Source organism: Chiloscyllium plagiosum, chromosome 6 (assembly GCF_004010195.1).
Source record: "Chiloscyllium plagiosum isolate BGI_BamShark_2017 chromosome 6, ASM401019v2, whole genome shotgun sequence".
Lineage (NCBI taxonomy): Eukaryota > Metazoa > Chordata > Chondrichthyes > Orectolobiformes > Hemiscylliidae > Chiloscyllium > Chiloscyllium plagiosum.
In genome coordinates, this window is record NC_057715.1 from 23,787,738 (window position 1) to 23,801,676 (window position 13,939).

The 13,939-nt window shown below is 42.5% G+C and overlaps 1 protein-coding gene across 1 annotated transcript in view; it reads right to left on the minus strand.

The window, feature by feature from the left end:
- The window catches only part of LOC122550513 (kelch-like protein 1), a 423,308-nt gene that overhangs the window by 278,998 nt on the left and 130,371 nt on the right, over positions 1-13,939 (minus strand). Inside the window, exon 2 of the mRNA XM_043691355.1 lies at positions 4,056-4,238. Within this exon, the coding sequence (XP_043547290.1) occupies positions 4,056-4,238 (183 nt within the window). The remainder of the gene's footprint in view (positions 1-4,055; positions 4,239-13,939) is intronic.

Genomic DNA, 13,939 nt, shown 5'->3' on the forward strand with positions numbered 1-13,939 from the left:
TGGTTGGTATGGCGGGAAAGGAAGAAGCGGAGGGCTTTGAGTCCTTTGTGATGGGGGATGGAGGTGTACAAGGAAGATAAGCCGTTGGGGACAGGGGAAGCGAAAATCATGGAGGTGGTGGAGGACGTTGGTGGTGTCCCGAACGTAGGTGGGGAGTTCTTGGACTAAGGGGGACAGGACCGGAGATCGGGGCAGGGGCGGGGTTAGGCATGCAGATGGAGATCGCGTGGGGGCGGGGTTAGGCGTGCGAACAGAGATCGGCATGGGGGCAGGGTTAGGTGTGCGGATGGAGATCGGCATGGGGGTGGGGTTAGGCATGGTGACGGAGATCGTCGTGGGGGCGGGGTTAGGCGTGGTGACGGAGATTGGCATGGAGGCAGAGACGCATGCGGCATGGTCGTTGTGCAGGTGAGTGATGTCACTGGCGGCGGAAGTGGGAGTGGCTGCGGCGACGGCAACCCAGGGAGCGGAAGTGGCTGTGGCGACGGCAGAAACAGTGTTGTTCCCGATAGCCGTGGACCCCGCTGAGGCCGCAAATCTGTCGGCGATGGTCTTCCTGGTGATCGTGGAGGCGGTTGTCTGGGCGGTGATCGCGGAGGCTGCATGGTCGGTGGGGGCGGAAGTGACGTCATGGTTCACGGCGGCGGTTGCTGCCACGGGCGCTGCAGCGACCGCATGATTAATGGCGCCCGAGTGATTTCGGAGGCCGATGGAAGATTCTGGAACAGTTGAGGAACCCAGAGAGTGGGGGTAAGTACATGAAAGTTTTTGGTACTTATTATCTTTAATTTCCGATATGGCTAGGAAGAACTGTTTGTTTAGTGTATGGATTCTTCTGAGGATGAAGAACAGTAGAAGTCCTTTGCAAGTCAGTGAGAGTGTTGTCCTGAGCTGGGGTAGGTCGAGTTGCAGGGAATGTAGGTAGCGGAGGATCCGGAAGGAGGTCTGTTGCTGGAAGCTTCGGATTTGTTGTAGGTACTGGTTGTCCTGGTTGGGTCCAAATTTTGTTGGTCTGAACATAGTCTGGAATCCATGCGGGGTCAGTCGGTTCCGTAGGCAGGTGCTGAGGAAGGAGATGTGGCTGTGGTAGCGAGTCTGTTTGAGTACGTGGCTGAAGAGTTTCTGGGCAGAGGAAATAACCTGGGGTGTGCAGTGAGAGAGGGACTCACTGAAATCCTTGTAGAGGGAGGAAGAGAGCTTCTTCAAGGAAGGCATCTCCAAGAAAGGCTTCTTCAAGAAATGTTCCACAAGTAGGCGGCCTGTCTCCCCAATATCAAAGACCACAATTTCCCCCCAGACATGATCGACGATGCTCTCCACCGGATCTCCTCCACTTCCCGCTCCTCCGCCCTTGAGCCCCACCCCTCCAACCGCCACCAGGACGATTTCAGAGAACACCTCTGGGACACCCGGACCAACCAACCCAACCACCCCATGGCTCAACACTTCAACTCCCCCTCCCACTCCATCAAGGGCATGCAGGTCCTTAGACTCCTCCATCGCCAGACGATAGCAACATGACGGCTGGAGGAAGAGCGCCTCATCTTCCGCCTAGGAACCCTCCAACCTCAAGGGATGAACTCAGATTTCTCCAGTTTCCTCACTTCCCCTCCCCCCACCTTGTCTCAGTCCCAACCCTCGAACTCAGCACCACCTTCCTAAGGTCAGTCAAATCCCTTGAACTCAGCACCGCCTTCCTAACCTGCAATCTTCTTCCTGACCTCTCCGCCCCCACCCCCACACCGGCCTATCACCCTCACCTTAACCTCCTTCCACCTATCGCATTTCCAACGCCCCTCCCCCAAGTCCCTCCTCCCTACCTTTTATCTTAGCCTGCTTGGCACACTTTCCTCATTCCTGAAGAAGGGCTCATGCCCGAAACATCGATTCTCCTGCTCCTTGGATGCTGCCTGACCTGCTGTGCTTTTCCAGCAGCACAGTTTCAGCTCTGATCTCCAGCATCTGCAGTCCTCACTTTTTCCTAAACATCACACAACACCAGGTTATAGTCCAATAGGTTTGTTTGGAAATACTAGCTTTCAGAGCGCTGCTGCTTCATTAGGTAATTAGTGGGGCAGGATTCTAAAAGATAAAAGACTTAATAGCAATCCAAGTTTGCTCAATATATTTTTTTAATTGTACGACACTGTGATCTATTGCAATAAATTCTGTGTCTTATGATCCTGCCTCACTCGTTACCTGATGAAGAAGCGACGTTTCGAAAGTTAGTGCTTCCAAATAAACCTGTTGGACTATAACCTGGTGTTGTGTGATTTTTAGGAGAAAGTAAGGACTGCAGATGCTGGAGATCAGAGCTGAAACTGTGCTTCAGCTCTGTGGTTAGCACTGTTGCCTCACAGCACCAGAGACCCGGGTTCAATTCCCGCCTCAGGCGACTGACTGTGTGGAGTTTGCACGTTCTCCCCGTGTCTGCGTGGGTTTCCTCCGGGTGCTCCAGTTTCCTCCCACAGTCCAAAGATGTGCAGGTTAGGTGAATTGGCCATGCTAAATTGCCCGTAGTGTTAGGTAAGGGGTAAATGTAGGGGTATGGGTGGGTTGCGCTTCGGCGGGTTGGTGTGGACTTGTTGGGCCGAAGGGCCTGTTTTCACCTTGTAATCTAAAAAATCTAATCTAATAACCTGGTGTTATGTGATTTTTAATTAAGTGTGGACATTAGCCTTTCCATTGTTCTTTGGCCACTTGAGACCATTTGCATACGTTCCATTTTCTCAGCTTCCACCTTTAAATTTGAGTGTGTTCAATACATATATTAGATATATTAGATTACTTACAGTGTGGAAACAGGCCCTTCGGCCCAACAAGTCCACACCGACCCGTACATGAAAATTGTGATATTCTATAATGTATATAACATATACACATTGTCACAAAAACAAAGTTGGTACAATAGTGGCTCTTGCTGTATGGGAAACATTTCTTTTAAGCAACTAGGAATTAACTATTAGCACAATAAGTGGAACTTTTTTTTCACAAGGCTGTGTTCAATATAATATTCACTATGCATTCAGCTTAGCATCCCAATATTTCAGTCTGGAAAGAAGTTCGAATTTGATCTTTCTCGGAGAACTCATTCATGCATATAAGTTAAGACCACAAGATATAAGAACTAGTAGAGGCCAGTTGATCTTTTGAGGCAAATCCACCATTCACCAAAAATGTGACTGATATTCAACTTCAATTTCATCTTCTCACCCAGTCTCCACACCGATTGATTCATTCAGTGCCCAGAATTCTGTTGATCTCTGCTCAATAAGCATTGGATAATTGCTCGATGGCTAAACATCCACAGAACTCTTGGGTAGAGAATTCCAAAGATTTATACCTTTTTGCATAAATAAATCTTTCCACATTTTAGTTCTAAATGGGTCAGCCCTTGTTCTGAGATCATGAACGCATGTTCTAGATTTCCTTACTTGACCAGGAGAATACATTTTTTAGCATCTACGATATCATCAACCTTAGGACTATTCTATTTCTATTAGACCATCTCTCTTGTGTTGGAACTCCCTCCATAACAGCACCATTTCTGGGGGGAGGGGGTGGGTACGTACGTTCAGTAAACAGAATGCAATGGTTCATGAAGGCAGCTCACCAATACCTTCTCAAAAGCAAATAGCCATTACCAATATTTGCTGGCCCAGTTAGTGATGCATACAACCCATGAATGAATAATAAAAAATGCAACTCAATGGAAAATAGGTCCAGTATACATTATCTCTCAGTTTTGGATAACTCTGTCACCTCAGGAAATAATATAGTAAATCATCATTGCCCTCCCTCCCAGAGTAATGTCTTTAGATATGGAGACCAAACAGCACTGTGCCATACCAATGCCCTTGATGATTACAGGCTAATTATCTTCCCTCAGTTGAAGGTAATATATTTTTGAGCTGGAGTTTAACGGAGACAGGCATTCCATTCAGTATTTCCAAAGAAAGCCAAGGCGTTTCTAAGTCGAAGCTTCTTTTATAACAAAGAGATCAGTTTTAAATCACTCACTGTGTTTTAACAGGAGAAATGTATAGATGCCCTACCTATGAGCAGGTATTTTTCGGTTTCCAGCAATCAGGATGACATCACATAGCTGCTGCTGCTTCAGATAGATCTCCATCTTACAAAAGGTTTGCTCTGCATGGTTCACAGCCTGGAAGAGCTCCTCAGAGCTGCCTGCTTCCAAATCACTGTGTGGCATCAGGGGATGGCTAGTCACTGTCAGCCTGTGGACCACAAAGGGAGAAATGTGTTGTTGATGAAGTGCCAGAGATTTTGTAGTTTTAATCACGCTTTCCGCTGATAGCAGGCTTAAGGAAGCCAATACGAAAAAAAATCAATACATGCCGACGGCCTTCAACACAGAATATATGGAAATGAGCACAATCTATTGCTTGCAATCTTATCAAGGCTACCTGCTTTAACTCACAGAATGTCTTCATCATTAAGTCTCTTTTTATCTCCATGGCAGTTTTTCTTTGAGAGAAAATTGCTTCATGTTTCGACAGCAACAGAGCATAGTAAGCAATGTAAAAGATTTCTCTTTCTAAATAGCTATAGGTAACCTCATTACTTTCTCTTGAAATCTTTCTGTAAGCAATCAGGACACAGTGTAAAATTATCTAAACTTCAGTATTGAGCAAATTGAAATAACAGTGATTTAAAGTCAATCATAGACCTATATAAACTAGACTAGTTAAATCAAAAGGGAAGGTGATTGCCGAGTGGTTTTATCACTGGAATATTAATCCAGTGATTCAGGTAATGCTTTGGGAGCTGGGTTCGAATCCCGCCACAATAGATGGTGGGAGTTGAATCCAATAAAAAACTGGAATTAAGAATCTAATTATGACCATGAATCCATTGTCAATTGTTGGAAAAACCCACCTGCTCACTAATGCCTTTTAGGAAAGGGAAACTGGCATCCTGACCTGATCCAACCCATGTGATTCAAGACCCACAGAAATGTGGGTGACTCTTAACTGCCCTCTGGGCAATTAGGGATGGGCAATAAATACTGGTGCAGCCAGTGATGCCTTCAAGCCATGAATGAATAATAAAAAAAAGACAATACTGCAGAACTGATTCTTAAATCCTCTGAACTAATATGTATTGCTTGAATGTTATGTAGAACATGGGGTGGCAGGTGGCTCAGTGGAGTGATGCTGCTGCCTCACAATACCAGTGGACTTGATTCCAGCTACGGATGACTATCTGCATGGAGTTTGCACATTCTCCCTGTGTCTGTGTAGTTTTCATTTGGATGCTTCGGTTTCCTCCAACAGTTCAGAAGTATGTAGGCTAGATGGATTGGCCGTGGAAAATGCAGGGTTACGGGGCTAGGGTAGCAGCTTGGGTCTGAGTGGGATGCTATTTGGTGGATCTTTGGAGGACTCAATGGCCCAAATGTTCTGCTTTCACATCAGGAAAGGAACTAATATCTAGATAGATAGAGTCAATAGCCAGAGACTTTTCCCCCGGGCAGGATTGACTGGTACGAGGAGTCATAGTTTGAAGATATTAGGAGGAAGGTATAAAGGAGACGTCAGAGGTAGGTTCTTTACGCAGAGAGTTGTGAATGCATGGAATGTGTTGCCAGCTGTGGTGGTGGAAGCGAAGTCATTGGGGACATTTAAGCGACTGCTGGACATGCACATGGATAGCAGTGAGTTAAGGGGTGCGTAGGTTAAGTTACTATATTTTACATTAGGATTAAACCTCAGCACAACATCGTGGGCCAAAGCGCCTGTTCTGCACTGTACTTTTCTATGTTATATGTTCTATCGAATTGTCATTGCTGTAAATGTCTAACAAGCAGAAGCATTAAAGCTGGGTGTGAATCTGGACAAACAACAACTATGGTTAGCGCTGCTGCCTCACAGCTCCAGGGTCCCAGGTTCAATTCCAGCCTTGGGTGACACTCTGTGTGGAGTTTGCACATTCTCCCCATGTCTGCATGGGTTTCCTCCAGGTGCTCCGGTTTCCTCCCACAGTCCCAAAGATGTGCAGATCAGGGGAATTGGCTATGCTAAACTGCCCATAGTGTTAGGTGCATTGGTTAGAATGAAATGGGTCTAGGTGGGTTACTCTTCGGAGGGTCAGTGTGGACTCGTTGGGTCGAAGGACCTGTTTCCACACTGAAGGGAATCTAATCCAGTCAATCTCAAGTTTCAATTTATCTTAAAAATCCAAGTTAGAGAGCTCTTTACATGTGATTTAACTGGAACACTAAAACAGGTTTGAGGGGTTGCATGGCTTGCTACGACTCGAATGGACTTGGTTTGTTGGTGTGAACAATAAATTAGATTGTTGTCCAAACACATTTTAAAATTATGGTTCATACATAAGCCGATCAATCTCTTTCTTTTCTAGATTTAATAAAAAACAAATAGCTTGACAGACTGTACAGTGGTGTTTGTGATATAAACCCTTGAGCAGAGGCTAGCACTGGTTGCCTCAGGCTGAAGCTACTTCCGGTCTTTGGATACTACATGCTGATGTTTTGGCCTTTCGTCTACAGCTCCTGTTAAACATGCTTTAGATATTATGACACTTCGGTTAATTTAGTCAACATATAGTAAAACTTTGGGACCTCCATTAAGGAACTAGCTGAGCATTCAGAGGCATGTCACAAAAATGTTTGTGTCAGTTAATGGAAGAGGAGCTTATGAGGGATTACTTGGTGCAATATACCAGGCACTTGAAATATAATTTATTAAGTAATGATATTTTTTGGGGGGTAGTTATTTTTCTAATGACACCATTATCAAATCTTAACACCAAAAAAACCCATGATCTCAAAACATTATTACGAAGAAGATGATAAATAACTGTAAATGTTTGTTTTGTAGATGCACTAATAATTGTGGCAAATCATTTATCAGCTCCGGCTTAGATTGCTAAACATCATTACATGGGAAATTAAGATGTTTTGCTAAATTCTATCATTTACATAAACACTTTATTGGTGGATATATGATCTATCTACCTTACCTGAATGTCAATGCTTATTTGTGTTACTTTGGCTGTAGCTAGTACCAAAATATATCGAATTTTCATGAAGAATGTTTATAACCATTAGTCAGAAATTTGGCAAGTAAATGACTAAGTGTGCTTTTACATTCCACACTTTGGGAGTGCTCGTTCTCCTTGAACAAATTCCAGCATTACATCTATCCTATCTGCAGTAGTCACATTTCCCATACTTCAATTTAGTTCTGTTCGTTCAGCCAAAAATCAACGTGAAACAATTGGCAAAGGTTAGTTTGTTTGTGCAATGGTGTCCCATGCATGAGTACATATGAAAGATATGCAATAGAATCTTGAGTGCTTGCCTTTGTTAGTGAAGGTATAGTTTACAACAGAATCAGAGTTTTGAACAAAATTCATGGGCGCCACGAAGGATAGAACCTGAGATAGACGGAACTTGAATATTCTGATGCTGGCTGGCATGCCGGCCATTTTTTGGAAAGGCAGGATGAGGGTCTGAAGGGCTACCCATCTCGAAAGAGAAGGGTAACATATAGGCTCACTGGGAGCTTGATATGCTCAGTACAAGGAGGATGTCTGAAATTTTCCATTCATCTTCCAGTTTCTCAACATGACAGGGGTCAATTAATGAGCTGGATGAAGCAATGCAGAGGCAGGCTGGAGGCCAGTATTAACGCTGGGGGTGTAATGCCATGATGCTGAGGTCTGGCTGACAGCACGATATCAGCATTTTGGCCTCTTTCTCTTTTTCTCATGTGCTAGCCTTCATCCCAGGAAGGACTTCGATATCCAAATGTAATTGCTCCTTCTGTTGCTGTAGCTGCATTATAAGGGTTCATTTAAACAAGGAGACAAGTTAATCTCTCCACTAACCTCTTCAAAAACAGGGTTGATTCCCCTTAAAGGAGACAATAGAGACTTCTTCTTGTCAGTGGTACCATTTATCCATTGTGTTAAATTTATTCGCTGCTTGTAGCTCCTTTGTGAATGTGAACTCAAAAGTTCGGCATCATCATTCTGTACATGAAATTTAGATATCACACAGCACCAGGTTATAGTCCAATAGGTTTATTTGGACTGAAATCAGGCCAAACTGTTTTATAAACCCAGGATTGCTGCATGGTTTGAAAGCAAGTAATTTGATACTGACCTCTGTCTGGCTGTGTGGTTACACCAGTGTTTGTAGGTAAACTGCAGCCAAAGGGTGAATGGGCAGCATATTGGAAATCAAGCCCCATTATTCTACGAGTCATCACAAAAGTTAAAAGTTTTAGAAATGTGCAAAATTGCCCAATTTGCCGGATTTTCAGACCCTGATTGCTATAAATGTTTCAGTATTTAACAGAGGTTACAATTTATTACAAGTAATTAGATTCTAGCTACAAGTAAACAATTACAATCCATTGGCATATAACACTATTAACCAAAAGCGCGCGAGCGCACGGACACACACACGGAAGAAAACTGAGAATGCAGTTTAGTAATCTTTGTTCATAAAATCTGTTGAGTTGTTTCTTGCTGATCCAAAAGTTTCTTTCTCAGCTTTCCATTTCCAAATGCTTCCAGTGGTTTACAAATGGCACTGGGTTGCTGACCACTTTATCTCTGACTTACCAATTAAAAGGTCACAGCTGGAGGAAAGATGAACTGACTTTCTTCAAGTTTAAAGTGGGCTTTAACTGCAGAGAACAGAGAAGGCTCTTGAACTGGTAGTGATCTGATCTTTTGTTTGCATCTTGTTCCCAGACCTAAGCTGTTTGGTATCCTGAGAACTAATCACACGGTTGTTGGCAAGCAAAAAGCCTCTGTCATTGATAACTGGTCACTAGCCTATAGACCAATCAATGTTTTGTTGCAGCTGGGGCGGCATGGTGGCTCAGTGGTTAGCACTGCAGCCTCACAGCAGCAGGTCCCAGGTTCGATTCCAGCCTCGGGTGACTGTGTGGAGTTTGCACATTCTCCCCGTGTCTGCGTGGGTTTCCTCCGGGTGCTCCGGTTTCCTCCCACAGTCCAAAGATGTGCAGGCTAGCTGAATTGGCCATGCTAAATTGCCCATAGTATTAGGTGCATTGGTTAGGGTGAAATGGGTCTGAGTGGGTTACTCTTTGGAGGGTCGGTGTGGACTGGTTGGGCTGAAGGGCCTGTTTCCACACTGTAGGGAATCTAATCTAAAGCTCGGTGTGTCAATAATCCCTTGACTCCTGGAATAATGGGGCTTGATTTTCAGTATGCTGCCCAATCACCCCTTGGTTGCTGTAACCGTACATGGGTCAGTATCAAAATAATTGCTTTTAAACCATGCAGTAATCCTGGGTTTATAAAACAGTTTGGCCTGATTTTAGTCCAAATAAACTTGTTGGACTATAACTTGGTGTTGTGTGATACCTAAATTTCATGTACAGAATGATGATGCCGACTTTTGATTTCACTTGGCAAAGGAGTTACAAGCAGCGAATAAAATTAGCACAATGGATAAAAGGTACCATCGACAAGAGAAGTCTCTATTGTCTCCTTTAAGGAGAATCAACCCTTTTTTTGAAGAGGTTAGTGGAGAGATTAACTTGTCTGCTTATTCGAATGAACCCTTATAATGCAGCTGCCTAAACTGAAGGAGCAAATACATTTAGATACAAAAGTCCTTCCTGGAGATGAAGGCTAGAGCATGAGAAAAAGAGAAAGAGAAAGAGGCCAACATACTGATATTGTGCTGTCAGCCAGACCTCAATATCCCTTAGAAATGGTTACAACCTTGGCAAAGTTATAAGAAACCAAACTAAAGTTTCAGAACCTTCCAGTGTTGCAGACTAACTGCAAAAAGACCAAAGTGTAGATGCCCTAACCCTTAAAGGCACAGCAACTCGGAAGGAGCTTTGAGTAGTTCCCTCACAGACAAGTACTGAGAAGACTTCATGTTTTTGTACAAGAAAAGTGGAGTCACAGGTAGATAGGATAGTGAAGACGGCGTTTGGTATGCTTTCTCTTATTGGACAGAGCATTCAGAAGAGGAATTGAGAGGTCATGTAGCTGCTGTACAGGACACTGATTAGGTTACTTTTGGAATATTGTGTGCAATTCTGGTCTCTCACTTATCAGAAGGATGTTGTGAAACTTGAAAGGGTTCAGAAAAGATTTACAAGCATGTTGCCAGGGTTGGAAGATTTGAGTTAAAGGGAGAGGCTGAATTGGCTGGGGCTGTTTTTCCTGGAGCGTCACAGGATGAGGGGTGACCTTATAGAAGTTGATAAAATCATGAGGGGAATGGATAGGGTAAATAGACAAGGTCTTTTACCTGGAGTGGGGGAGTCCTGAACTAGATGGCATAGATTTAGGGTGAGAGGGGAAAGATTTAAAAGGGACATAAGGGACAATATTTTCATGAAAAGACTGGTGCGTGAATGGAATGAGCTGCCAGAGGAAGTGGTGGAGGCTAGTATTATTGCAACATTTTAATGGCATCTGGATGGGTATATGAATAGGAAGGGTTTAGAGGGATATGGGCCGAGTGCTGGCAAATGGAACTAGATTATGGGCCGAGTGCTGACAATGGAACTTGTTGGACCGAAGTGTCTGTTTCCTTACTGTACATCTCTGTGACTCTATGACTCTAAGAAACCAAGGCCCCAAAGTCTTTAAAGTCTAGGATTATTGAGTCAGGAAACAATCTTCAGTCAAGCATGAAGTAGGCCTCAGAGCTTTGACACTGATCATGAGCATTGAAGTTTCAGGTGAGATAGATAGAACCGCCACTCTATTATGTGACTATATGAGAGCTTTAAGAGATGTATTTTGTTCTTTTTTTTAATGAAGAAAGGCTGAGACAGAAATGCTGAGCAGTCTTCTCCAAAGCCAATAAAGTAAGCAGCTTGTGAGATCTTAGGGTTTTTAAAACATTGGAACAATAGAAGCAGCCTGCATGGGTGGGGTCAAACTCCCAAAGAATCCCAATTCCTTTTAGTTTTAGCCTTCAGTAACAGTTGCTGTGATCTTGAAGGTAGTTGCGGAAGCTCTTATTCCTCTCTATGGTGCTACCAAAAGCTGGGATTCTCTTCCTGCTGTTAGAATTGAATGTGAAACAATCTATTTTACTAAATTCGCCTTTACTAAGGGTATGTTTATAGGGTGTTACTACATTTTGAAAAGTTAATTTGTTGTAGTTAATATATATAATCTTGTTAAGCATTTTGATACAGTGACAGTTAAGTCAATTCTTTTATTTTTATTTTGTCTGTATTTTAATTGTAGTGTATGAATAAAATATGTTTTATTCAAGCCTGGTAGTTTAACCAATCAAATTGCATCTGACATACAATACCTTATACTTAGCTTTAAAATAAGATAAAGTTAGACTATCTTCTTAGTATCTTTTGAAGAGAAATTCTGGCTGTTGTCAGGATCAAAGGCTTTGGGTTGGGTTGGGTTTTGGATTGTTGGACATTGTCCAACACAGGACATCAGGCAACAGCATACATTAGGGCTCCTTAGTGTTTTTGTACTCAATCCCATACGTCCACCTCGATGAAATCCACTGTTGGGTCCTGTTGCCTGTTACGCTCGACTTTTGACCAACCTCAGCTTCACTTCTGCAGTCTGATAAGCTTATGCTTCAGTTTCCATCGTCCTATTCGGTGCAAGGGCTTCCCCTTGCTATCAAATCTCAACTGCGATACCTCTCATTTGTTGAGGGATTACAAGACTACTTCTGTTAAATTTAGGAACCATTTTTCAGTGCTCAGTTGTATCCCACATGTCAAAGATGTATAGGAGCATCATGAGTACACCAAGACACTTTTTATTAAGCTGTAGCATTGCAAAGATATACAGCTACAGCTTATTGTAGACTAGTTTCTTTTTTTTCCCCATTTTCCAGAAGATAAGTAAGACAGTAAAGTATTGCCTCTTAACTTGTTATATTCAGTTACCACTAGGAAGCATCTCATGTGCTGCTGACATGACTGTAATGGTCAATTATTGGATAAAATCCGACCCTTCAATTCACAGTAGTGCAAATGGGGAATTGACAAATGTTTACTACAACTATTTGATGTTCTATTGAGATTTTGGCCAGAACAAAAACCTTCATCCATTAAAAAAAGCAAAGAATAGCCACTAGTGTGTGTCTGTGTGTGTAAGATGCAATGAAGTTGCATTGAAGCTTGTCCAAAGGTAATAAGTAGAAAGTCAACAGCTCTGAACCCATCTTCAGACAACTCACTGCTTGCATCTGATTGTGACAATTTATGTACAGAATGAGTACCCATGGCAATACAAAATTCCACCTCTGAAAGATCTTCAGTCAGTAGCGATAATAGGAATTGATCTCAATATCATGCTGCTGTCCATCATATCGAGATAAAAGAGACACGCTGATGAGAATTTAGCAGCAGTATTTTGTTCCCTGTTTTGATTCCATACATCTCAATTGAATTCCAAGAAGCCAATCATCTACTGCATGGAATAAAATTCTTAAGATATTAACAATCTATAAAACAAATATTCCACCAAAAATACAAATATTTTCTTCCTGCACTCATAGCTGGGAAAGATAGCTTTTCGCAACAATGTTTTCTTTTATTAAAAACTGAATTGGCAAAATCAAATATAACTGCAGCTTAAAAGCAATTCCTATGATTTGAAAAAAATGTAAAACAGAGTTGCAGTCCAAAGCAAAAAGCATAAGCAGCACGAAAGTGATGGATTTTAAGTTCACACTTGATGCCACTTGCTATTTCCATAAAATAAGCCAAAATAATTCTGACCAGAATTGGTTAACTTAGTTGCTTTAATTCTAAGTATTTGCAAACATTCTGCCAAGCCTGGTGAAAGAAAGAAGGTTAGTGTATATGTGTTTAATTCCTTCATTGCATGTGGGAATCACCAGAAAGACAAAGTCATCTGTGCTTTGGACACTTCCAAATGCTCTTGTCGATAGGGTGGACAAAGAGACACAGAACTCAGTTTGCAGTTTAATTCAATTTTATGAACAAAATATTCCTTATTAAAACATTGTGTGAGCATTTCTCAAATTCCCACAATATTTGGGATATTATCTACACCATTCTGCCCCAGTTCTTATTCATTGTGATGCGATCAGTGGTTGGAGGGCTAACAGCCGGTCAATGACTGCTGAACAAGTCTGAATGGATTAATACTGAGGAGTGCCGTAAGAACCGTTCACTATATTAATATGTGGACCTCTGGGAAGAACAGTCTCAATCTCAAAGGAATAAGCCCCAACATTTGCTGCTTCATTAAGTCTCTAACACTGCCGATTATATTGATGCAACCTGTAACTAGATACTAACATGCAATACATTATATTTTGTTAACACCAAGAGGCCCTCAGTTGAAAATGAAGTTGTATTCTTCTGCCACACTAGACAGATCAAATTCTGTGGTTTCGAGCACTTTAATAGGATGGTGACAGCAACCTAATGTGAGGAACAGTGAGCTAGCAGGCTCATGCAACAATGGCGAGTACCCAATTGAGGAAAGTCAATGTGACATTTCTGCCTATTGTCAGAGGTCAATGTTTTTGTTGGTAGAGTTCCGGTTGGAATGCCATGCTTCTAGGAATTCTCGTGCGTGTCTGTGTTTGGTCTGTCCTAAGATGGATGTGTTGTCCCAGCCGAAGTGGTGTACCTCCTCATCTGTATGTAAGGATACAAAGGAGATGTAAGGAGAAAGACTGCAAAAAGCCACATAACTGTGTATAATGCAAAAAGCCATATTTCTGTGTATAATGCAGAAGTTGCAGGATCAGTTCTTTCCAAAAAGGAAGAAAGATCCTAGGAGGAAGCATGGGTGGCTGTTGCTGATGAGGGAAGTTAATAAACATATAAAGTTAAAAGAGAAAAAGTATAACATAGCAAAGATAAGTGGGAAAACGGAGGACTGGGAAGCTTTTAAAGAACAACAGAGGATTACTAAGAAGGAAATA